Genomic DNA, 25,815 nt, shown 5'->3' on the forward strand with positions numbered 1-25,815 from the left:
TTACCTATTGGTTACCACTGAGTTTGTGATTTTATTCATCTTTATCATCTTTATTATTATTTTAATTTTTAATGCAGAGATTTAAACTATATTCACTATATACAATGCTTAACAAATGTATTAAAACAAATTTATGTAAGGTTTTTAACAAATTATGGTTTGTGCCACTGCTGCTCTAAACTAACAGTACTGGTGATTACCAAAATAATTTTTTAGCTTTCTGAATGGGTTAGTCCTCCAATATGCATAAGCTCTTTAGTAACAGTAGTAGGCTGTTTCTGATGCTATAATATATAATTATTGCTGTTATCTATGAAAGAAAGGCAGAGAGCTTTATAGTGTTTTTTTTTTCAGATACCCAATTACAGTCAAAAAGTACTTAAACAATGCCAGCAAGAATGCAAGCTATGAAGGGCATAGGAGGCCATTTTTGTTATGTGAATAAAAGTATTTAGTTATAAATAAATGACAATAAATTTTTTTTGATTTTAAACAATTTGACAGATTCCTAAAATGTGTTTTCTCTTTATTATGGCAGGTGGTCTAATAAATTAAGCACTGTATGTTTCCATAGCATTCAGTTGGAACGTTTGTTTTAAGGACATTGGGCAGAATGTGGAATAGTGTGTTTTTAATCCGATTAATCGGTTAGGTGAAAAAATAATCGACCAACTAATCGATTATCAAAATAATCGTTAGTTGCAGCCCTACACAGGAGCAACTCTTTGTAACAGTTCTCGTGCACTATCTGTGAAACTCTGTCAGAGTCGGTCAATGTATTCGCTGATTTGAGAACCAAACGAGGACGTAACTGACTTTGTTACTACATACTCTGCCTATAAATACATATAGCATATCACAGTCAAAATTAATTCTAATTTGAAATGTTGAACATAAAGTGGCTAGAACCTCTGTTCAACACGGTGCACGGAAGACTGCATTAGATGTTTCCAGTCATTCGTTTTAAGGGCGTTAGTCTAGTATTGTTTTGTCTCATTCTATCCTGATAAACGTGTAGTCACATCAGTAAAATTGTGTGGCCAAAAAAGGTCCATTGTGCATTAAGTGTAGCGATGTTTGAAGCACAGCTCACAGCAATTTCCTTGCAAACCAAGCAGCTTTCTGTTGATCAATATGGTGAACTCTGCATAAGCAAATCTTTTGTCCTCACGCAAGTATTGTAATGCAATTACCTATTGTAATGATTGGATTTTGGGGAATTTTTTCAAACAAATGTTACTTTCTTTTTTTGGAAAGAGACGGTTTCCAAATTGAGCACTTGGCACTCCTGTTGTGATGCATTGGCTTGAATTTGTTTGATTCCACTTGAAATTGTTCTTTCCACTTAATTTTTATTTTATTTAAAATTCACTTATTTCCACTTAAAATTTGGTTTCAGGTTGCAGCCTGATGATTGTACTCTTAATACATATTGATTGAATCAGTATATTGATTTCATTATTAGGTTTCTGATCACTGTTTGATAATAAAACTATTCTAAAATCTGTTGAGTTCTAAAAGCCCAATCAAACCAATTATGGCAACTGCAAAAACTATAACGTTTTATATTCTCTCTAATTCTGTGAGAATGGAGAACAATATTGTTAAAATCGGCTTTTTCCAGCTGATGAATGATAAAAACAATGGGCCATCCAAGTTCACAAGTGCAGCACACACTTAAAAGCTGAATGTTATTGTGGGTTGGTGTGGGTGCTGATATAAACACCATTGTTGTTATCTTTATAGTTATTGTAGGTGTAGGTGTATAGTATTGTAAGTTATCGATCGGGCTTGCGTTTCCACTGCCAACAGTACCCTTACTTGATAGGCGTGGTGTATGCTGGAAAGTAGCAATGAGTTTGAGAGCTGCTGAGCGGATTCTTAAACACCGTTGATTGGCCACTCTGTTCACGCGCTCAACAGATATGTCTGTGCTTGGCTACAATGATCATCGCTTCATCATTCGCTTCTGTTTGAATGCTCGATAAAGAGTGTGAAGCGATGATGATCATATCATGATGATATCTGTTGAGTGCGTGAACACAGTGGCCAATCAACGGTGTTTAAGAATCCGCTCGGCAGCATTCAAATTCTAGCGAGAAATGTTGGTATCCTCTCATTTTTAAAATTTCGGTACCGACTAGGGTTGCACGATTAATCAAATGCGATAGTAATGCTCATCTTGTCAGTAAAGCCAGTTCTTTGATCAGTAGTAAATCTCCATCACATGCTTTCTGATGGAGCAGTATTTAGTACACAGAGCCATAATTCACTGACAAGCTACGCAAAACCGCGTTCATAATCACTCTATAATGAAATCAAAGAAATCGTTCTGTGATAACGAAAGCTACTTGCATAGCTTCTCAGTGAACTACGGCTCTGTGTAGTAAATGCTTCTCCATCTGAAAGCACGTAAAAATACCACATTTAATAACATGTTTTTACTCCAAACTCACTTCATCAGGATTTTTGAGGCCGATCGCAGATCACTGAAAGCAGTATCTGCCGATGCCAATCTTTTTAAAGCCGCCTTTTTTTCATTTATAACTATTTATAGTGATACTTCAATCAGGATTTGTAAACATTTATTCAGGGCTTGAGTTTCTTTTTTGAAAATGGGGGGGAATTCCCCTCTTATGTGACTCTTGTGAGAGGGGAAGCAGCACGGACTGTGCTTTCACACAGGAGTCCGCTACTGATCCGTGGCTGTTTACCACAAACACAAAATTTATTCCAACATTATATTCATTCCATTATTTTGATTTCAAATCCAAACATTGTCACTGAAAATTCACTTTCAGAAGTTGTTGTAGGGTTGCTTTCTTATTAGAATCAGAATGAGCTTTATTCACCACTTAAGTTTGCGCAAACAAGGAATTTGTTGGGGTTTTACAGGAACTCTTGGTACATGCATGCATACATGCATACAAATAACCATATATATATATATATATATATACAGTGGGTACGGAAAGTATTCAGACCCCCTTAAATTTTTCACTCTTTGTTATATTGCAGCCATTTGCTAAAATCATTTAAGTTAATTTTTTTTCCTCATTAATGTACACACAGCACCCCATATTGACAGAAAAACACAGAATTGTTGACATTTATGCAGACAGAGAAATTGATGCGTAGTGTATTATATCTGTGCAAAAGTTATTGAGCTTTTCTTTTAACAGTTTTAAATTTCAGTTACTGTGCACGTTAAAAACAATTTATAGTCTTTTCTACGCCCGTGTTTTGTTCTCACAGACACCCGGTAGCAAGTAACAAAACAACATTAAACTCCGGCAAGAAGATAAAGTCCTTTTTGCAAAATCATAGACATGTATTTACAAATCAAGTATAATGGAAACACAGAATGATCTTGGAGAGAGCTTTACCGAGCTGACTGCTGTAACCGAACGCTACCAGGGTTTAAAGGCTGAACGAATGACTGACAGCCACAGCGGAGAAAATAGTTTGTGTGAACTTTAATGTAAGGGCTTAAATATTTATATGTAGCTCACATTAAGCTATCGTATGGCTTCAGAAGTAACACAGAATAATTTGCACAATCGGGAAAAAATTAAAATCTCGGATTTGGATCGGCCCTCTCCGACCGATACCGATTTGGATCGGCGCATCCCTTCTTGTTACGTCTGTTTCGGAGAACCAGAGGACAAATATTTCAATCGATCGTTCAGGCATGGCACCGAAATATGCATTCTAATTCGGTTCTAGTACATATCGGTTACATGGGTACCGGTGCCATATTGGTACCGGGTTCCAGTACCCAACCCTAGCTATCAAAATCATGCATTTATTTAGAAACATATTTTATCTATCAGTAAGTCTCGTCTCTTTAAACCTGACTGTCTGATGTTCATATTTAGCTCCATGTATGTCATATAAAATATCATAATCATAGAGAGCTCTCCCTGCTACTCAGGCTGTATTTTAGATGGAAAATTATAGAAATTATCATTCTTTCTAACTGTGACGTATACTGTGACTACAAATAAACAGAAACAGACGCGACTGAATAATTGTGTCCTCTTTATTTTGTGAAAAAATGGTAAAAAACACTTTATTTCTGTATGACTAATTTTCAATCCTGACTAATTAATTATGATCAATATATCATTTATTATTGTAAAACTGGTAAACATTGATGCTTTTTAATTTAAATCTTTAAGTAAACAACAAAAAAATGCAAACAGCCGCTTTTATCATGTTAGTTTTGTGATCACGCTAGTTAAATGGGCATAAATGTGTAGTGTACTGAAACTTACCGCTCGGTGGAAATTAGACATTATATGACAGTTAGGCCTATACCACTGCATGGTTTTGTAAGCATTAGGGGCCATTCATTTACATTTACATTGTCGTTTAGCAGACGCTTTTATCCAAAGTGACTTACAAATGAGGACAATAGAAGCAATCAAAACTAACAGTAAATTGTGTGTCTCCTGTTTGAACATGCTTCTCCTTTGAGTTCTTGGTTTACACCGTTATTATAGCAGTAGTTATCCCTATGGATCCGTATTGTGTACCGTGTTTCCGACAATTGTGCTTTGCATTTATTTAATCATTATTTATAATTCACGTATGCATTTATTTATTTAATATGCAAAAGTGTGCCCTTAATTCCATGTCGTATACACAACCAGTAATTATACAGATTTTAGTTTTTATGAATCTTAAGTATTACAGTATTAAAAGTATTAAAGCTTTACAGAGTAAAAGCTTTTTATGGTGTGCCACAAAAATGCAACATACTGCTTTGAGTCGTTGGAATCAAATTGAAACCACAAATTACCCAACTCTAAAAGTGTACACAACTTTATTTTAAAGTAGACATCACTAGAAGTGATATTTTGCAGACTAGTGTGTTGATTCAGTAGCCACTCTGAATGATTTGGTGAGTTCATTTTGTGGATTCACCAGACTGATTCAAATCATTTTCTTTTGAAACATTCATTAAAAGATTCAGTTCATAGGAGCCATTTGTTTTCATGTATTGGACTTCTGTGCTCTTGATATATAAGAGGTCATTGTGCTATAAAACATTCTGAGTTTCAGAACTCAAAACTTTCTTGTTAGTCTAAAAACAGCTTATATTGAAGCCATGTTGTCTTCATTGTCTGCCTAAAAGACAGGTTTTGGAATGTGCCACTTTATTATGTAATAGTGTGTCTAAACATCGCCTCCGCAGAAGATGATCAACACCCGCTTATACATCAATGCCTGTTTAGCCCCTCCCACCGATTTGCATGTGTAGTAGGTAAATGACGAGAAAGACATGTGCAGGTCTACACAGAAACCAAACGATAAACTTCATTTGATGAACATTACATTTATTTTTAATGAAGTGCCAGACTATGTCAGTAAAAGCTTGGTCCTTTGTTCACTTCATTTTACTGTGGATTTGTTTACAAACAAGGCACAATTTTAAGAAAGATTTATAGTAAAAGATGATGCTATGTCAACTGTATTGGATACCATGTCGCACCACACAAGTAGCCTGTTTTTATTATTTTATTATTGCTTTGTCTGTTATTACAGATCGTTTGATATGTACTGAGTATTTATACGTTTTATACCTAAATCACAGCAGAATCCATCTATGAAGGATGTAGACAAACATACATAACTGTTAGCCAATCATAGCAGTGGGCATTTACTTCCGAGTCTGCAATCCACCACCCCTATTCAAACAGAGCGTTCTGATGAGGGGGGTTAAAAACAGAACAGAAAATAGCCTTTTACTTCTAAATTGTTTTTCATGTAAAAATCTTTAACATTATAAGTGGACTTTAGAGAACAGTGCAAAAGGCAGTTCATGACCCCTTTATTGTGGTGATGTAGATTGAACTCATGAATAAAATGTACATGTGCTGTTTTATTCAGCTTTATTCAGCCTCGGGGCTTCTATAATCTGGACATGTCTGTGTCATTGATTTTGTGTAAAGTTTTAAAGTCTTGCTCAAGACTTGCTCAAGCCACATGTGTACAGGTTAACGATTCTGAAAAAAAATTTGAAGGCATTTTTGCGACACCAGTAAAAAGATGTGTATTTAATGTGTTCCTATGAAGGGTCACCCTCAATGAATATACATCCTATTTCAAAGTGGCCTATATTGGGAAACGGATATGAATAAATCCTAAATATAAAGTGGGATTAATCCATAGCACTTCCAGGCAGGATTAATGCATGATTAGTCTCTATACATAATATTTTACAGTGAACTACATTTCAATTGAAAATAATTTATTTATTTAAGATGTACCAGATATACATGTTTAATCTTGCCTCTTTGTGGTGAGGGGATAAAGCTAAACTCTGCTGTCCGGTATCAATCCTCCCTTCTTCAGGTCCACATTAAGCCACCTTTCCAAGCCCCCCTCATTTCCTGCTGTTGTGCTTGTTTATTAGTGTTTGATCTGAAACGTTCGTGTGTTTACTGCACCTGGTCTTGTGCGCTTGTTTTGATGCTCAAGCATTAACAAAGCTTCCTCTCGAGCGTTTCTACCATGCTAATGGCAGGGTTTGATCAAAGCCAACGCTGCATGATGGATCAGCCCATTTACTCCTGACAGAGATCATCCCGGCCTCGGAAAGAAGAGGATCTGACAAGGACGTCTGAACGTGAATGTTGGGAAGAAGCCCTGCATGAATGACAGCCATAAGGATGCAGCACTTAGCCCCTGCCAACATTCAGAAGCAAGTAACCCAATCTGAGCTTGAAGGGATATAAATAGAGCTGTGCTCAGAGGGTGAGGACTGGCCAAGCCGACAGCCATGACACTGCACAACAACCTTTGCCCTCATCCAACCACACACACACTAACACTCTCTCCAGCTCCCGACCACCTTTTTTGGTCACATGCCTTCCATGCCTGTCGTGTGTGGAGTAGTGAGCAAAAAAAGCTGGCTGTGAGCACCACCCTTCTGGGTAACTCTAGTTTAGTCCCTGATGGGCCACATGCTCTGGTTTGGACAAGCCCATGATCCTCTGAATGCTGGAACTTTCACTGGATCTCGGTCATGCTGTCCGCTGCCTGTTCTCATTCTCGCAATGCATAAGCAGACATGCGAAGAGGAATGCGTTAAGAGAATGAAAGAAACTGTAATTTGACCTATCCCATGACCCTGCTTGTAATATCGGTAGGCAAACCTTGACTTACTGTTGGTTATTTGCCTACTGGCTTTTTTTGGACTTCGCTAGGTCAAGGTCCTAGGCGGTGATCACATAGCTTATGAAGCGGCTCGCTTTTCATTTGTCTAATGGCTTATTTGGGCTTGTAATACATTTCAGTGGCTATTCCTGGAGTCATGTAATGGTCTTACGGTTGAGGTTTGCCCAAAGCAGCTTAAAGCTGCTACACACTTTCTAATCCTGCATTTAGATGGGGAAACAGACTCATGAAAAATACATTTTGCCTTCTGTCTTAGTAGTGATCAATAATACATTTTCCCTCTGGCCTTGGAAGTTTTGCTAAGCTCTTTTTAAAGCGCATTTTGTGTGCATTCGGTGGTTCGGAGGTAAACTCTTGTGTTTAATGTCTGTGTGTGTGCTTGTCCTGAAGATGAGGTAAAGATAGCCAAAACCAGTTTGTGTTTTTCTTTTCAAGCGTGGTTCATGGAAGAGATGATACTCGAGATGAAAGTTGATGCAGGAGCTTGAGTTACCGTCCAGACACACCCCATCGGTCTGCGTAGCCTATTTGTCAAGAAGCCTTTTTTTGACATTCTTACTCTTTCTTTTAGGTATTGCTCCTCCTGTAATGTTGGAGATAATTTGATAGGAAACTTTCATTTCTGCTGTATTTCTGAGCCACCCCTTCGCTGAAATCCTAGTCATGCTCACAACTCGTTGCTTCGTTTGAACTTTGTTCGTCTAGGAAACCTGATGTATCTGTGTTCACAAAAATATTAAGAAGCATAACTATTTTCAACATTGACACAAATTGTTCTTGAGCACCAAATTAGCATATTACAATGATTTTTGAAGGATCATGTAACAGTAACACTTAAAGGGATAGTTCACCCAAAAAGGAAAATTCTGTCATTGCTCACCCTCATGTCGTTCCAAACCTGTAAAACCTTTGTTCATCTTCGGAACACAAATTTTGGATTATTTTAAGGATCTCTTTGCTACCTTTCTGAGCATTGATCATGTAAGGATCCTTGCTGTCTATGGGAGGATCAGAGAGCTCTCGGAATGCATCATAAATATCTTAATTTGTGTTCCGAAGATGAACGAAGGTCTTACAGGTTTGGAACGACATGGGGGTGAGTAATCACTATCACTTTAAGACTGGAGTAATGGCTTCTGAAAATTCAGCTTTGATGTCCAAGTAATAAATTCAGTAAAATATTAAATAAAAAACATTTTCTTTTAATTTATTTAATTTTTGGTGAACATAAGATACTTTAAAAAAAGAATGGGAGTGATTGTGTATATTGGGTAACAAAGTATTAATAAGACAAACAGTAAATTCATATGCTTTGATTATTTTTTTTTATTAACCACATATTATATAATAAGTGTCATCACTTAGCTTTGCGTAGACAAAGTTGTCTTTGGTAAACACTTTTATCTTTAAGTTTAGACTGTACGGATGAAGTAGAAACTTCATGAGGCATGAGCGTTGGTTAGAAATATCTGTACAATTGTTTACCAGTTGATTTCAAAGTTGTCCCCATCAGGTTCAAAGCATCCTTTACTATTCTGCTTTTGTGGACACACCTGCTGCACATCCACAAATTATGCATTTTATGGTAAATACTACTACTTTAGCGCCTTGCATTGTGGGTTGTGATGTTATACGTTAAGTTAACCAGTGAAGTAAATTAGTACATTCCACTTCTACAAAGAATTTCTCATTTAGCATCATCCTGAATGTTTTCCAATGTACCCTGTTTTTTAATCGCTGCCTACTCACTAATTTATGACTGATGTAGTAGTCTTCTAATGCTCTTGTTGTGTTCACTGTATTTAATTAGTCTTAATGAACATAATTACAGAGGCTTGTCTGAAATATCGAGTTGCTTTTGACCATTTGTCTGTTATTATCTTCGTATCTGCTGTTACAGTAGCCTTTAGATCACATCAAGATCTGTCAGTAACTCGGCAGACGTTTGTGACTTCCACAGCCTTCATTCTCATCTCGTACATTTGTACACGCACTGTTTTTATGAACAAAAGAGGATTGATGACTTTGTGTAAATGCTAAAGAACATTGTTGTCAGTGCTATGGCTTTGCTGGTGTGCTGAAGTGTTTGTTTGGATAATGTCCTGAAAGGCCAACCAGTGATTGTTGATTTAAATGGCCTGTTACACATTTAGTTATAACAACGTGCTTTTATTTAAAGGGTTAGTTCACCTAAAAATAAAAAATGTAATTTACTTACCTTTTCGTTGTTCCAGACCAGGTAGCCAAATCTTAAAAGATCCAAAAAGGTTATAAAGATGTCATAAGAGATATGATCTTGGATGAGACCGCTCTATTCTTATGGTTTCATTTTATGCCGCCCCTTTGACTTTTTTGGATCTTTTAAGTTTCGGACACCCAGACTTTCAATGGAGGGACAGAAACCTCTCAGGTTTCATTTTAATGTGTGTTTTGAAGATGAACCAAAGCCTTACGGTTTTGGAATGACATGAGTGTGAGTATATGATGACAGAACTTTCATTTTAGGGTGAAGCATCCCTTTAACTTCTCAAGCAGCACTTTGTTATTGCTGTAATATGTACATAAGTTTCTTGTATTTCTTTTTCTCATGTAAAGCAACATTTGCATCCCTCTTTCTCTTGCAGACGGTGTCCTAAGCCATGGGGGCCTTCTTGGACAAACCGAAGACAGAGAAACATAATGCTCACGGAGCAGGCAACAGTCTACGCTTTGGCCTGAGCAGCATGCAGGGCTGGAGGGTTGAGATGGAGGATGCGCACACGGCCGTTTTGGGTCTACCGCATGGCCTGGACGACTGGTCATTCTTCGCAGTGTACGATGGTCACGCTGGCTCCCGCGTAGCCAACTATTGCTCCAAACACCTGCTGGAGCACATCATAACCAGCAGTGAGGACTTCCGTTCAGGGCCCGACTCTGTGGAGGGCGTTAAAAGTGGCATTCGTTCTGGCTTCCTGAAGATCGACGAGTACATGCGCAACTTCTCGGACCTACGTAACGGCATGGACCGTAGTGGCTCCACGGCAGTTGGCGTGCTTGTGTCCCCTGAGCACCTCTATTTCATCAACTGCGGAGACTCCCGTGCCGTACTCAGCCGCGTCGGACAGGTACGGTTCTCCACACAAGACCACAAGCCATGCAATCCTCGTGAAAAAGAGCGCATTCAAAACGCAGGAGGTTCTGTGATGATCCAAAGGGTGAATGGTTCACTTGCAGTGTCACGTGCCCTGGGGGACTATGACTACAAGTGTGTGGATGGGAAGGGCCCCACTGAGCAGCTGGTATCTCCGGAACCGGAGGTGTTTGAAATCCCACGTGTTTCAGAAGAGGATGAGTTTGTGGTGCTCGCCTGCGATGGCATCTGGGATGTGATGAGCAACGAGGAGCTGTGTGATTTTGTGCGCTCTCGGCTAGAGGTGTGGGATGACTTGGAGAAAATCTGCAACTCTGTGGTGGACACCTGTTTACATAAGGTGAGGAGATCACAGCAGAAGTCTCAAAAGCATAGTTCATCCAAAAAATTTACATAATGTCATCATTTACTCACCCTCATTAACTTTTAGTTACCTTAAACATTTAGGAGCCAAATTACTTCAAAATCGCTTGTTGAAGAAGTGCTTCTGTGACTCTAGTGATCTTGATTGTATTTGTGCGATAAAATATGACTGTTCTTGAAGAATATTTTTAGAACTACAAAATACATTTTGATTCAACCTACGGTATAGGGCTGGGTAAAAAAAAATATTGATTTCTCAATTTTAATCGATGCTCATTCTAGCCTTTTTTCATTTAACGAACGGAACATTGAAGCGCACCTCCCATCCAAGAAATCGCAAAAAGCTTTGTGCATTGTTACTTTTGACATGAAACAGTGTCACATTTCAGATTCTGTCCATTTTATTACAGTATTCGAACAATAAATGCCATTTTGGTGCTGTTTAATTTGGAGTGACAGATCGCTGTGGCGCCTCAGTTTAAAAGAAGCGTGAACTCTAGAGAGGAGCATTTTGCTAAATATATGCACCATATAACATATTCATTATAATTTTTATTACTGTTCTTCAGTGTTTCATTTCTTTAAATAAATCTGTCAAGTTTTTATGACCACCACCATTTAAATGTTTAAATTTCCAAAAATGGATTGGAGTAGAAATATAATTATGTAAATGTAACTGTTATTATAAAAACATAATTGAGTTGTATACAAATAATTACATTTTAACCTTCAGTATTATAGTAATGTAGTACCAACTGACTCGCGTATATTTTACAGCATTAGTTGAGATTTTTTTTTTTCCTTAAATTTGGCATGTACTGTACTTGATGTAGCCTATATACAAAGTAATCAACATCGAATCGGACACTTGTGAATCAGAATCAAATAGAATCGTGAAATTTGTCAAAACCCAGCCATACTACGGTAACAAAACGTCACAATTTCATAATATTTTTCAAAATAGTGCATTTTAGAACCACTGACTCATTAAAATGAAACTATTCGCCAGGGCTGTAGCTATCGATTATTTTAGTAATCGAGTATTCTGCAGATTATTTCATCGAGTAATCGGATAAGAAGTAATTTGTCTTTTATTAAAGAGCAATACTGAATATACAAGAGATAATAAGATGAATCTCTTAAAATAAACAACTAATTTGTTTTCTTTTTAGAAAAAATTTTTTTATTGCTGAAATTGCATACATTAATAACCGTGAAAACTAAACCCATTTAATGTATTTAATTGCCAAATTGCATTCAAAATACAAATATATCAATAAAAAAATAAAATAAATAAAAATACAAAAATCAGTTTCACATTACTTTAAAAAAGGTACACAGTACAAACTAAAACTAAGGCATAAATCAAAATAATAGTAATGAAAATAATAATAATACCTAAACATTGCATTTATGTTGTGCAAATTAACTTTCAAGTTTCAGCCTAACTAAAGCTCAAGCATGACATAAGCCTTTACTGCCTTCTTGGAAGGCTTTGTGGCTTTTGTGAGAGGCAAAAATCAGTGGATAGGAAGGTAACTTTGAACAAGAACAAGACTCCATACACAATTTTTAAACATTTTTTCTGCAACATGAAATTGGAGTTATTTGGAGAGAAAAACCCTCTTTAATGTCCCTATACGTACTGGTGTGTGTGTGTGTGTGTTTGATATTCTTCATATTCTGTGTGCTGGCCAGTTCACAGCAGTGATAGAAATTAATCTGTTCCAATAAGTTTAATTTAATTTTTACATTTTATGGGCATTTTTACCTTTTATAAAGCCTTTTTTTTTCTAAAAGTGTGCATCATCTTTTGAGTCAAATTCTTACATTTAATCAGTCAATTAGAATAAAAGACATTTGGGCTGTTACCAAACAAATTATATCAGTATCAAAATTCATCTTTGCAATGTAGAGGAAACCGCAGCTACATTGGGATGAATTTCCCACACAGAGGGACATGAATGCATTTAACCTGCGGTTACAAATGCATAATTAATATTTTGTTATTTTAAACATAAAACATTGAATACTGATATTTAATTTTTTTTAAACTAAAAAACCGCCAGCAGGTGGCAGCAAGTCACTGTTAAGAAGTGATTCATTGCGATTGAACTGAATCATTTAAACGGTTGATTCATTCAGGAACGAATTGCTGTCATGTTGCTAAGAGACGCAAAACAGCGCTGTGGCTGTGTTTGGAATTTTTTGTTGGCAAAATAACGCAAAAACAGGCAATATAGTGTCTAAAACATAAGTCTCATAATATTACCTTCTTGTTTATTGAACTGTTGAATAAAATCACATTTGTAATCATGCTGATTTTGGAGGTGAAAACTGGCACTCTTCGTGTGATATTGACTAACTTTCTTTCTATGGTATTTTTATGCACAATGGCGTTTAGTCTTTCACAAAACATAGCTAGCCACCATATTGATTTACGGTCTTAAATATCTCCAGCGCTTTTTTTTTTTTTTTAATTCTGGTCCCTGTTTTTATACAGTATATGGTCTGGTCCAGTGTTTATTTGGTTGTACGTCAGCAATAATGGTCCGTGGGGAAACACGTGTTCCATGTGTAGTTACAGTAAATGAAAATACAAAATAAAAAAATAATTTGCTTCGATGATTTTTTGTATTCGAGTTACTCGAGGTATTTGAGGAATCGTTTCAGCCCTAGTCGTATGCATTTAAATTAGACTTGACGGCTTGTGCTGTGTTTGCTGTGTGCATTAAAACTGAGTAAATAATGACAACTTTGCTTTTAAATTTTGGTTTTTGTCCCAGTGGGTATCTTTTAAGTGTATTTATTCTGTTTTACATAAGTTGCATGGCCTTATGAAGCTGAATCATTGAGTCTTTACGTAATCATTACAGTCCTTCTAGTCTCATTAGACAGACCTGCTGTGTGTAACTCGTGATTCTATAAAAACAATCCCCACTCCCTTTTCCCCGCTGCATTTAAGTGTTTCACTAGCTATGTTTCCATGCAAAGATGCGAATTTAACATATGCGCTAAACTGGAATATCGCTTAAAACATTTGCGAATAAAGCACTTTTTCCATCCAATGAGTCAAAGAGAACCAAATCATTACTTCCTGATAAACTGGCTCTAAATATCTCTAAGAAAACTAGGAGAAGCCACTGAATATAATAATTTTCATATGTAATAAATTTAGGGGTGCTCCGATCAGGATTTTTGAGGCCGATTACAGAAAGCAGTATCTGCCGATACCGATTAGGGCTGTCAAAATGGCTGAAAAACTAAATTTTGTACTTAAATATGATAAAAATTCGAATTATATTCTAATTTAAAATGCATAATTTCAATTAGGGTGAAGAAAAGCTTTTGGCTTCTCTCCTGAGGCCACAAGAGGGCGCATCATTTAAAGCATAAGGTAACATGAATATCTGCGAACAAAAGTACATAATGTTTATAAACCAATAATAATTAAGTTGCTTAAACCACTATAAACAAAACAGCATCATGTATGTATGCGTAGTTTAATACAAAGGGCGGAAAGCCAATCACACAGAGTACTTTTTTCATTTAAAAACATGAGATGCATTGGGATGGGGAAAAACCCGCCATAAAGTCTCTATATGTTTTTTTCCAAGTTAAACTTGCATTAATTTAAATGGCTTTCTAAAAATGCTGCTCTTTTGTGCGAGATGAGTGCAACAGTAATAGATGTCCCTCTAGAAAATGCGTGAAATATGCGTTCTGTGTGAACGGCTTGGTTTCGGTTTTGATGTAAACAAGATCTTCTCCGCATTGATGTTCTCTTTTTCCACAATATATTTAATGAACAACGCAGCAGCGCCGCATCTAGTGGCTTCAACTGGATAGGCTAACAAAAACATTATAATGCAATGACACTTACATCGTCATCGCATCGTGCGCCGCTGATAAGACTGCCTCCTTAACGCACACCTAAAATTCGAATGCAATGTTTTTGCATTCGAATGTGGATTTTTATTTTAAATTCGACGAATATTCGAAATTAAAAAAAATATTTGACAGCTGTAATACCGATCACCGATACCGATCTTTTTAAAGCCTTCTTTTTATCATTTATAACTATTTATAGTGATACTCCAATCAGGATTTTTAAACATTTATTCAGGGCCTGAATTTCATTTTTGAAAGGTGACTTAGGTGACTCTTGTGAGAGGGGAAGCAGCACGGACTGTGCTTTCACACAGGAGTCCACTACTGATCCGTGGCTGTTTACCACAAACACAACATTTATCCATAATTTCAAATCCAAACATTGTCACTGAAAATGCTTTTTCAACATTGCTATTCTTTTTTTACACAGTACAGTAATACAATCTTTCACAGACATGTTTAAGCACAATAAATATATGCAACACATTATTCAATGATTTTTACTTTTGCATTTACTTCTAGATTTATATATTAAGTTGCTCAAGCAAGTGGCAAAACATTTATTTATGGTGTAATTACTACATTTTTGTGTCAATCCATGTTCATATTTACTGCAAAAAAATGTGCTGTTACTTTAATTCAGTGCTTGCAGCTCAGCAAAAATAGACTCGGTGCGGAAACGAGAGAGAGCGAGAGAGAGCGAGCGCGTGGTGATTCACTCGCGCTGTTTGTGAAATTGTCTCACAAGGTTTTCAAATTACTTTATAAGTTATTTAATTAAGAAATATGAAGGAGTACCTCACCTTCAGCATTATAATTATTTCACCCGCTCTGGACAGAGACTGAGATGGTGCCGCTGCGTGTCGTGCCAAACCTTCTCACGGCAGCATCATCAGCTTGAGATCGTTTTTTTTTAGATCTGCCTTTTTAGAGACCGCTGATCAATTATCTCAAAGCGATTATCGGCCGATAATGATCGTAGCCGATCAATCGGAGCACCCCTAAATAAATTACTTGCACTTCAGAGAGAGCAGACGTAACACAATAAATGCGGTCATTGCTTTTAGAGGTGGATGCCTGCTGTTTGGGAACGCAGTCATGTAAGACCGTAATTACACAGACAACCCTCTACAATGCGAATAAATCGCTCGCATATGCGAGTCAATTTCCCACTAGGCGACTAAAAAAATTTCTTTAATTAGCCAATGGCTAGTAAATTTTCAGATTTTACTCACCGGTGATTGAGTTAGATGCAAAGAATAAATTAAGCGCAGATAATAGGGCCTTTCGCACCGCAGGAACCTTTTCATAGTACCAGAACTAATTGTGGAACTACCCACTTTTCGGCATGTTCGCACCGCCGGAACTGGGAGCGATTTTAGTACCGAACTGCCTTTTTCGAGAACCAAATTAGCTCCTACTCCGGAGCAGGGTCTAACCAGCACAACTGGTACTAATCGTGACGTAAGTAGACATTGATTGGCCAAACGCGCACGAAAACCCCCTCACCCGCCATGATTTAAAACGCCGTTTAAACATTGTCAACTTATTTCGCAAGTATGGAGAACAGCGATAGATGGACGAACGCTGAAGTGCAGGCACTTGTAGCAGATGTAGCACTGCCAGTTGTCGTTGGAGATTCTTAGTCCTCCTTCCCGTTCTTTCAATCGCTTTACGTATACGTCGACATTCCATGTCCATCATTGTGAAACCTGCGAGACACAACAAAAACACAGCTCCGATCACAGCGTCCTCCATCCTCCTGTTGTTAACGTAGTTCTTTGTTTCTGTTGTTGAACACCGCGCACAAATGACGCCGCTGTCGACCGGCTTACGTCACTTCTTAGTACACACTCTCGGTGCGAATGCAACCCTTTAAATGGTACTGGGAAATAGTTTGCGCAAAATCGTCCCAGTATTTTAGTACCGTACATTTAGTTCTGGAACTAAAGCGGTGCGAAAGGGCCTATAATTTCAATACCTGCTCAGTCCGCATTACACCGTCACTTAGCTGACAGCGCCCTCTGTCGCTTTCTATCACACGCATACTCAACGTGAGAGAAAGAGATGCTGCATAAAGAGAATTTACACATTAGATTTAAATGGTGTTCTTTCTTTACTGTACTGTGGATGTAAATGGATGCAAAAAAGCGAAAATTCCAGTCTGAGCAGAAAACGCTTGATAATTTTTTGTTTTCAAGCGCAAAGAAAATTAAAGAGTCCAGTTCTGTGCAGACAGAAGACGGTGAATGCGCCGGCGAACCCCAGCCAAGCACGTCAAATGTGGCAGAAAAGATTGTGCATTCTGAATCAAAAAGTGCATTGGAAAAGCGAAAGTTCCAGACTGTCAGATTTTGATTGGCTTCTGTATGAGGAGGAGGAACATGTGATGATATGCAAGTACTGCAGTAGAAAACCTAGCTTAGCCAGTAAAACAGACTTTGTATCAGGATTGCGCAGTTTCAAATGTGAAAATCTCACAGCGCACTCAAACCGCAAACGACATGCATCTTGTCGTGATAGTGTGATGGCTTCAAGCGAAGACCCAGAGGAATCTGCGATCGCAAAAGGGTTTCAAACTCAAAATTAAAAAAATTACAGCGCAGAGAAACATGAGCTTTCTGTAAAAATGAATACAGCATATTATATCGCAAAGGAGGAATTGAGTTTCACTCAGATGAAGCCACTAATTATGCTGCAGAAAAAATATGGCCTGGACATTTCTCCAACGTATGATAGTGATGTCCACTGCGCTGAACTCATTTCAAATATTGCCGCAGATTTACAGGATATAGAGAAAAATAAAGTGAAAAAGTCCAAGTACATATCAGTCATGATTGATGGTGCAACAGATTCTTCTGTGAACTAAAATTAAGCTATCTATGTCGGGTATGTACATGATGGGTTGCCAGTAAATCATCTTGTCTCTGTCACAGAGCTGTCACATGCTCATGCTGATGGTGTGACTGACTGCGTTCAATCCTCAATGTCAAAATTTGGTCAAATGACTGGAAGCAAAAGCTTGTTGAATTTTGTGCTGATGGTGCAAATGTGAACATGGGCCAAACAGCTGGTGTTGTTGCAAAACTGAGAGTGGACAATCCAAAACTGATAGACATTCACTGTATGGCTCACAGGCTGGAGAGCTGGCACTTCTTGGGGTTTTGAAAGATCTGAGCTTAGTGAGTCGTGTAAATGACACCTTGCACTTGATTTGGAAAACCTACCATTTCAGCCCAAAGAGCAACAGAACTTCAGACAGTTTGTGAAGAACTTGAATCTAGGTTCTACAAACCAAAGCCAGTAAAAGGAACACGTTGGGTGCCTCATTTAAACAGGGCACTGAAGGTCTTCCTGAGAGGAAAAGACTATCTTGTTAGCCAAGCTGGGCAGTATGCCGCTGTTGCCATTCATATGGAGAATTTGGCCCAAACCAGTCACAATGCTGACATTGCTGGTAGAGGGGAAAAGGTTTTCGATACCATGAGGGATCTGCAGTTTGTTGCATTTTGTCATTTCCTGGCTGATGTGCTGCACGAGATAGCGATATTAAGTCAGACTCTACAGAAGGCAGACCTCACCTTTTGAGAGCTGTTTGACCAGTCTTGACTACATGAAAACCAACCCTCTCCCAGATGGTATGCTGGAAACTTTCATCACACAGTGTCTGGAAAAGCAAACTCCTGGTGCTCATATCACAACTTTTCAGGGCATTGACTTGAGAGGGGAAAGAGAGAGCCTGATGGACAATCTGAGAAAACAGATGGAGCATGCATGCATGTTCAGCCTGTGAGAAACGCCTTCATGCTAAATTGGATAACCTGCTTGGAGTTAACAAAGATCAAAATGCACACGCTGTGATGTCAGCATTTGCAATATTCAACCATGACAAGTGGCCTGATGACAGAAAACAACTTGAACTATTGTACGGCAACAAGGAGCTGAAGGTACTCACTGAATGGTTCAGAGAGAAGCTTGTTCAATCTGGATGTCAAGTTGAAGAAATCCCTGGGGAATGGAGACGCTTGAAAAGGTGAGTGTCTAATGATCTTCATGGCAAGTCCTTCTTGGGCCTGTACCAGACGCTGCTGCTGAAGCAACCCTACAGAGATGAGATGCAAAATATTCTTCATCTTGTTCAGATTCTTCTTGTTCTGCCAATCAGCTCTGCCTACTGTGAAAGAGCCTTCAGTGCCCAAAAGAGAATAAAATCAGATGTCCGCAGCAGTCTCACATCCTCACGCCTTTCAGACCTAATCCTCATTTCAACAGAAGGCCCAGAGCTTCAGCAGTATGATCCATCATCAGCTGTGGAGAGGTGGCTGAAGTCAAGTGGCAAGAGAAAGCCATTTGCTAAGAAATGGTAGATTAAATCCATATGCAACCATAAAAAATAATTCAGACAGACAAAGTATGTTTTGTTTTATTTATTAACTTTTTTTTTTGTTCAGTTGCATCGTTCATGCATTTCATGTAAAAAGTATGGCGAGTAAAATAAAAAATGAACTAGCCAATGGCGACTCAAGCTTCATTGTGTCCGTAGAGGGTTGACGGAAATTCTTTGACAGACTTTCCTCAGGCATTTCAGAACGACCAAAACAACATATAGATTCTGTGAACGAGATCGGTCCGCTGGTTAGTCAATTTATCCTGTCTCATAGCACAAAGTCACATGACTTTTTCGATGTGCATGGAGGAATTTATTCGGTAAGTGTGTTTCCATCGTAGTTTATGCACATTTTTTTCTTATCGGATAAAAAGTTTATCCTACTCAGCATCTTTGCGTTTCCATCCAGTGGTTTTTTTATGCGATACTCCAAAATGCACATAAAAATAGGTGGATGGAAACATAGCTACTGATGGTCTCATGGCATTCAACAATCCAAACCCTCCAATACCCTCCAAAAAACACAAGCCTTTTGCCTGTGTAGACACCAGCTCTCCAGATGCTCAGACAGAGCCTGGGACCTTGTGAGTGATGTCACAGCTCTTGTATCGGGCATGGATTTGCTCAAGTTGATGTCAGGGCTTTCCGTTATTAGTCTGTAACCTTCTTCATGCTTTTTCGTGATGTATGGCTCATATATACATCGGAAACTAAGCTTTTTCCCCCCTTCCACTTGGAAGATTTTTTTCTAGGTCTGCTTAGTGTCTAACTATGAATAGATGTCACAAATTTCCATCCCAGGTAAATATTGGCAAATTCGGAGGTGGTCTAGATTTATATTGGTTTACAATAGAAGCGTGTGGTGTTATAAACACTTGCTTGACAGGTTGGATTTTTGTCTAGTGAACTGCCTTTTTTTAACACACAATCTCCCTTTTTATTAACTAGGGAAGCCGTGACAACATGAGTGTTGTTCTAGTATGTTTCCCCAATGCACCGAAGGTATCAGAGGAGGCTGTTAAGAGAGAGGCCGAGTTGGACAAGTTCCTGGAGGCTCGTGTGGAAGGTAAGAGGCAACACTTGTTCATTTGTCAGCCAGTTTTCTTCATTGTACATCCAGTGTGGTGGAAATGGCCATCTTGTAATTCAAAAAGTCCTAATACCAGACCTCAAGTGTCAGTCATGGGGTTTAAAATTGCTCTGTGTGAGCATTAGGGATGTAACGATTCGATTCAATTCACGATTTTGATTTCACGATTCGATTCACGATTATTATAATTCTTTTTAGCAAAATGAGATTTAAGACAAATTATAAATTAAATGTGTCCTTTTATTATTGCTTGGACAAAATGCTGCACATTTCTTTGTGAAATTGAAATATAATACTATAATAATATACTAATATAGCACTCGCATATTACTGCTGTTTTGTTGGTTTTGATTGCTTCTATTGTCCTCATTTGTAAATCGCTTTGGATAAAAGTGTCTGCTAAATTACAAAATTTAAATATAATGTAAATGTAAATAACAAAACTAAATTGAAATTTTAAAACAAGCCCCAAATCAAATAAATAAAACAAATAAAATAAATATCTTCATAATAAACAAAATAAGGCTTTGTCTGTGCTCTTTCCTTTTCAAATTAGAGCCAACCACTGCATTTTAATCTTGATCCAAACAAAGATGCTGCATACCTGCAACATGAGCAGTTTTTAAACTAAATTAGATTGTATAGTTTCGAAATTTGAAGCAAAAACGGAATGGTTTGACTTCAGTTTTGTGAAACTCTATTAATATAATAAAAATAAAAATATCTGCATGAAACAGCGGAGCTGAATGAGACGCAGATTCACTCTCTGCCAGCAGGTGGCGCTTAAAGCGTTTTCTGGTTTCCGCTGTAAACAAAGCAGCGAACTTACGAACTTTCATATGCATTATACAGAGGCAAGATGAAAAGAAGAAATACCATCTACACTTTTCTAAAGACAGTAAGTTCCCCTCAGACATGCATATAAACTCCTACCCCTAATTGAATCGCGATTTGTTTAGCATCTCAACCGATTTGAATCTTCACATATTTGAATCGATTTTCAACCGGCTCACAGTTAATCGTTACATCCCTAGTGAGCATTGTTTGGATTGCAGTTCTCTTCTCCCTCTGGTTCTTCTCTTTCAACATTCTGGCATGCTCTAAACTATCTGGAGGCTCGCAGGATCTTTCCTGGAGGGTTAAAATATATTAATTCTGAAAACAATTCTAGTGTTTTTTCCATTTGACATGTAGTTAGGACAGCTGTGATGAAACCTGTTTGGCGTTCTTTCTCTGGCTGGATATTATTTTTCTCACACTGTTTCGATAAGTGGGCTGGTAGATCCTGTGCCTACACCGTTCTAAGGTTTCACAGCAGCAGTCACAGTGGAGGAAACACGCCTCACTTCCATTAGCAGTTTGTTGCCCTACATGTGTAATATAGTTGTCTCTCTCTGCAGAAATCCTGGAGAAGTCAGGGGAGGAAGGCATCCCAGATCTAAGCCATGTCATGCACAACCTTCGCCCTGAGAGCATCCCCAACCTGCCACCGGGTGGTGGTCTCGCTAGCAAGTAGGGGTCCAAAATTAAGTTACATTTGTCCTTGTGGTCCTTCATATTACATCTATGCTGATCAAGCAAATTTTGCAATTGCCATACTATTGTATTAGGACTGGTGAACTGCAGACACATTGCGGTGTAATATTATATTAATATCTGGGTCATGATAAAAATAAGTGATTCTTTTAGTGTTAAATTATTTAAAGGGGTCATATGATGCTGCTAAAAATAACATTTTGTGTATTTGGTGTAATGAAATGTGTTTATGCGGTTTAAAGTTAAACACATTATTTTCCACATACTGTACATTATTGTTTCTCCTCTATGCCCCGCCTTTTTGAAACGTGTCGATTTTTACAAAACTCATCGGTCTGAAAAAGCGAGGTGTGCTGTGATTGGCCGAATACCTCAAGCGCGAGACGGAAATGTTACGCCCCTCACATACTGTTGATGCCGTGTCCCGGCCGGAGCGATGATTCAAAAACATTAAAACCCATTACAAACGAGGCATTTGTTGCATCCAGTGGGGACATAATTACTGATTATAATACTTATACTGTCTTTTTAGTCGTTGCGTTGCATTGCATCGCGCCACGTAATCATAAAACTCTGTCTGCATTTGTGATCAGAGAAATGACAAACAACAAGAGCTACTCTACACTGCCCAAAACTCACGTTTGAATCATCATCCTCTTTTGGAAGACCAAACAAAGTATTTTCGCTTTCACAACGAACAACACCGCGGACTAGCATGAGGGGAAGCCTCGGCTTGGGGTGCGCTGAGGCCGGGATAGAGTGAGCTGAGGCCGGGCTAGCGTGAGCTGAGGCGGCGGGGTCAAGAACGGCCTGCCCGGAGGATCCGACGAATAAGTGGCAACCACATGTGACGACCCCGGGCTGGACTCCGCTTCGTCCACGGTGAAAGTTGATGTATTCCCTCAGCGACCAGCACAGATCAGCTCTAGGCATGACGAAGCGGATATCATCCTCTTTTGGAAGACCAAACAAAGTAGTTCCGCTTTCACAACGAAACATACAGCGTCTTCAGGACATGGCTGCAGCGTCAACAATACTACAGTGAGAATAAAAGTTACGCCTTCTTTCTTTGCGTGAACATTTGGGCGGCGTTATGCAAATCTTCCCACATAGTGAGGTAGATATGTGGGGCGTGTTAGAACGCATCGTATGACCCCTTTAAAACTGTAATTTGTTGCTAAATTGTTCTTTGAATAGAAATAATATTGTGCATTGGTCTTCAGAGGTGTGTAATATTTTTTTTCTTTATCAATATCTGTTATCATAGGTTGATTAATAGTAGTTATTTAGTAGTGCCTATTTTTTTATTCAGTTTAGCACTTCAGTCTTTAATGTAATCCAAATTTCAAAATATTTTTTTTATTGTACACTGTTAGGCGTGTTGTATTTTACACATTGTAATGTTGTGATGCCTAAATTCATAGCACTCCATTTTATTTCTTATTCATTTAGACGATTGTGTAGATTTTTAATTTCAACCATCTCAAATATTGTCCATAACATAAAAATAATTACTGGCTTATTGGTATAATCCAGAATTTTATTTTATTTAGGTGAAAATTATATCTTTTTTTCTAATGTTGTTATAATTCTATAAAATATAATACTATATTATATAAATATTGTGAAAATTAACAAAAAATATAAGAATATACCATACAGGTGAAAAAGTGAAAAAAATTATATATAATTAGAGTCAAGAGGTAAATTATAGCTGTACTTTTATTACTCCTACTACATAATGTATAGATAAAATTATATATTAAAGTATCCATATATTTATGTGAAAATAAACAAAAATATAGATTCTTGCAAGAATACAGCTAAAAATATCAATAAATTGGAATCTAGAGCTAATAATATTGCAATGCTTAAGGTTTTTTTTTTTTTTTTTTTTTACTATCCCCCTTTATGATGTGCAAAAAATGTATTTATTCTATTTATTTTGAACATCTGGTTTTGCCATGGACCATATAAACGTTTCTCACTATTATCTTCAGTAGGGTTTTTAGAGTTTTGTCTAATCTGTCTCTCTTCTCTCATCCAGACGTAGTGTAATTGAGGCTGTTTACAACAGGCTAACCCCACACAGAGAAGAAGATGGGGTGAGTTTTTCCTTGCTGTTTTGATCTCATAAGAACAGAACAAAAGGTCACTTGAGTCTTCTTGCTTAGACTTAAGTCCATCCATTTACTCATCATCTTACAGTACTTTTAATGTATAACACCTGCAGGTATTTTGACTTAATATAGGTCTAGGTGACGCATTCATGCATACATTTACTCCCTCGATCATTTGAGAGTGATACATTTAGCAAGTGATTAGCAAATGTCCTACTTAGGGAAGCATAACTGGTACTCAGAGATGGATTTAAATATAGGGCAGATTAAACATCCAAACACCACTATTTTTAAAAGCAATGCCTCTGCATTTAAGATTTAAATGCAAGGCTTTTTGTGCAGGCCTTGGCTTTGTTTGTCCGTCTGTGCTTGTGCCACTCTGTGACGGGTTGTATTTGTATGTCCGCATCTTGGTAATGCTTCAGTGAGTTTATTGCTCTAAGACTTGTGAGAAGAGACGTGTGTTGACAAGCACCTGCATCTTTTGTACCCTTGCGCGCACACAGACGAACACACATTCGCCACATTTTATTGCTCCTCAAGCGTGCTGCTTTCTAAATGAAAAGGCCGTGTAAGGTCAAGGGCAGGTGGCCTGCTCTTAGCGGGGTCTCTTAACCTGCTCTGTCCACTGACACTGGCGTCTTGCACCAGGACAGCCAGGGAGGAGCAGCCGGCGGTGAGGAGGAAGAAGAGGGCAGCTCTGCCGCCGCCGCCCATCTGCTGGAGGCGCTACGACAGTTCCGGCTCAGTCACCGAGGCGAATACCGCCAAGTGCTGGAGCAGGCGCTCTCCACTTACCGGCTGTCCTGCGGGACAGGCGCCATGACACGGGCCGACCCCAAGGAGGAACCTCCCTCGCCCCCTCCGTCCCCGGCCACTGAACCCCTCAGCGCTGAGGAGGGACAGGACGAAGCCGCTACGTCACAGTCTCTGGATGAGCTCTCTGGCGCCCCCACTGCATGACCCTATTTAGTACCCACTAAACCCAGCCCTGCTATCAACCCCTTTTCCCCAGACCTGCTCTCTGGCCCTGATTGCTAGGTCGCTTTTGGCAATCTTCCTCCTTAGAGCACTTCCAGTGCAGGTTTTTGGTTGTCTTTATGGATTTGTAATAGCACTTTGGGTGGATGTTTTGTGTTTGTGAGCCCTGTAAACAGTAAAATTCGCATACAGAGGAAGTTTTGCGCAGAATTCTTATCACTAAAAACCTGCTCTGCAACTGCAAGTGAGGTTAACCTTGGCATATCCCAGCTCTGTCTGCAGTAAGCACTTTCTCATATCTCTGTACGTAGCCTAGTGTTTTTAAAATGAGACATGGAGGTGTAAGCTAATGAAGTGTTGAAGACAGAGTTCACCTAGACATTGTCATCTACTCACCCTCATGTCATTCTAGACTTAAATGGCTTTATTCTATGAAACACAAAGATATTTTGGAAGATGTATGTGTCTTTTGTTTTGTGTTTTTAGGTTTTGTTTAGTTTTTTGTTGTTGTTTGTTTTTCCTTTTTTTTAGCTTTTGTTGTGTTTTTAGGTTTTGTTTAGTTTGATTTAGTTTTTTTGTGTGTTTGTGTTTTTCTTTTCTTTTTTTTTTTTGCTTTTAGGTTTAGTATAGTTTTCTTTTTTTTTCTTTTTTTTTTTGTTCATACAAAGTCTTTGTGCAATCAAAGACTTCAATTGCATAGGTGAAAACATTGTTCAAAATATCTCTTTTGTGTTCTGCAAAAGTAAGTCATACAGGTTTAGAATGGCATGAAGGTAAATAATTAATTTTTGGTGAACTGTCCCTTTAAGTAGATGTGAATACGGTTACCCCTGAATGATTTTATCACCATTTCACACCCGAAGAGTTTACCCATGCAAGTAGTCAAACATTTGAAATGGCAATGGTTCAAGTGGACAATCTGGGCCGTGCCAAGAGTACACAAAACTGTTTGCTCTCGTGCCATGCGATGCATGTGTACTCCGTATCCTGGGTTGCCTCGTGGCTGATCATAGTTATAGGATATTAACGTACTGTAGTAAACATCAGGTACAGCTTCTATTATGCTCTTTATGTAGTGTGCTTCTGTGTGTGTGTGTGTGTGTGTGTGTGTGTGTGTGTGTGTGTGTATGTG

The 25,815-nt window shown here is 38.3% G+C and overlaps 1 protein-coding gene across 7 annotated transcripts in view; it reads left to right on the forward strand.

Moving 5' to 3' along the window:
* Positions 1-25,815, forward strand: part of LOC107550052 (protein phosphatase 1B-like) — a 45,163-nt gene that overhangs the window by 15,553 nt on the left and 3,795 nt on the right. For 2 of the 7 annotated variants that reach the window (XM_016231275.1, XM_016231276.1), the window contains 5 exons: positions 9,810-10,655; positions 19,905-20,022; positions 21,447-21,558; positions 23,630-23,687; positions 24,354-25,096. In XM_016231275.1, coding sequence (XP_016086761.1) covers positions 9,825-10,655; positions 19,905-20,022; positions 21,447-21,558; positions 23,630-23,687; positions 24,354-24,665 — 1,431 coding nt within the window. In that variant the 5' untranslated portion in view covers positions 9,810-9,824 and the 3' untranslated portion in view covers positions 24,666-25,096. Of the gene's footprint in view, positions 1-6,290; positions 6,763-9,809; positions 10,656-19,904; positions 20,023-21,446; positions 21,563-23,629; positions 23,688-24,353; positions 25,097-25,815 lie in introns of those variants that run through there. The other 5 variants (XM_016231277.1, XM_016231278.1, XM_016231274.1 and 2 more) reach the window with 4 other exon arrangements.

This window comes from Sinocyclocheilus grahami, unplaced genomic scaffold (assembly GCF_001515645.1).
Source record: "Sinocyclocheilus grahami isolate Dianchi unplaced genomic scaffold, SAMN03320097.WGS_v1.1 scaffold386.1, whole genome shotgun sequence".
NCBI lineage: Eukaryota > Metazoa > Chordata > Actinopteri > Cypriniformes > Cyprinidae > Sinocyclocheilus > Sinocyclocheilus grahami.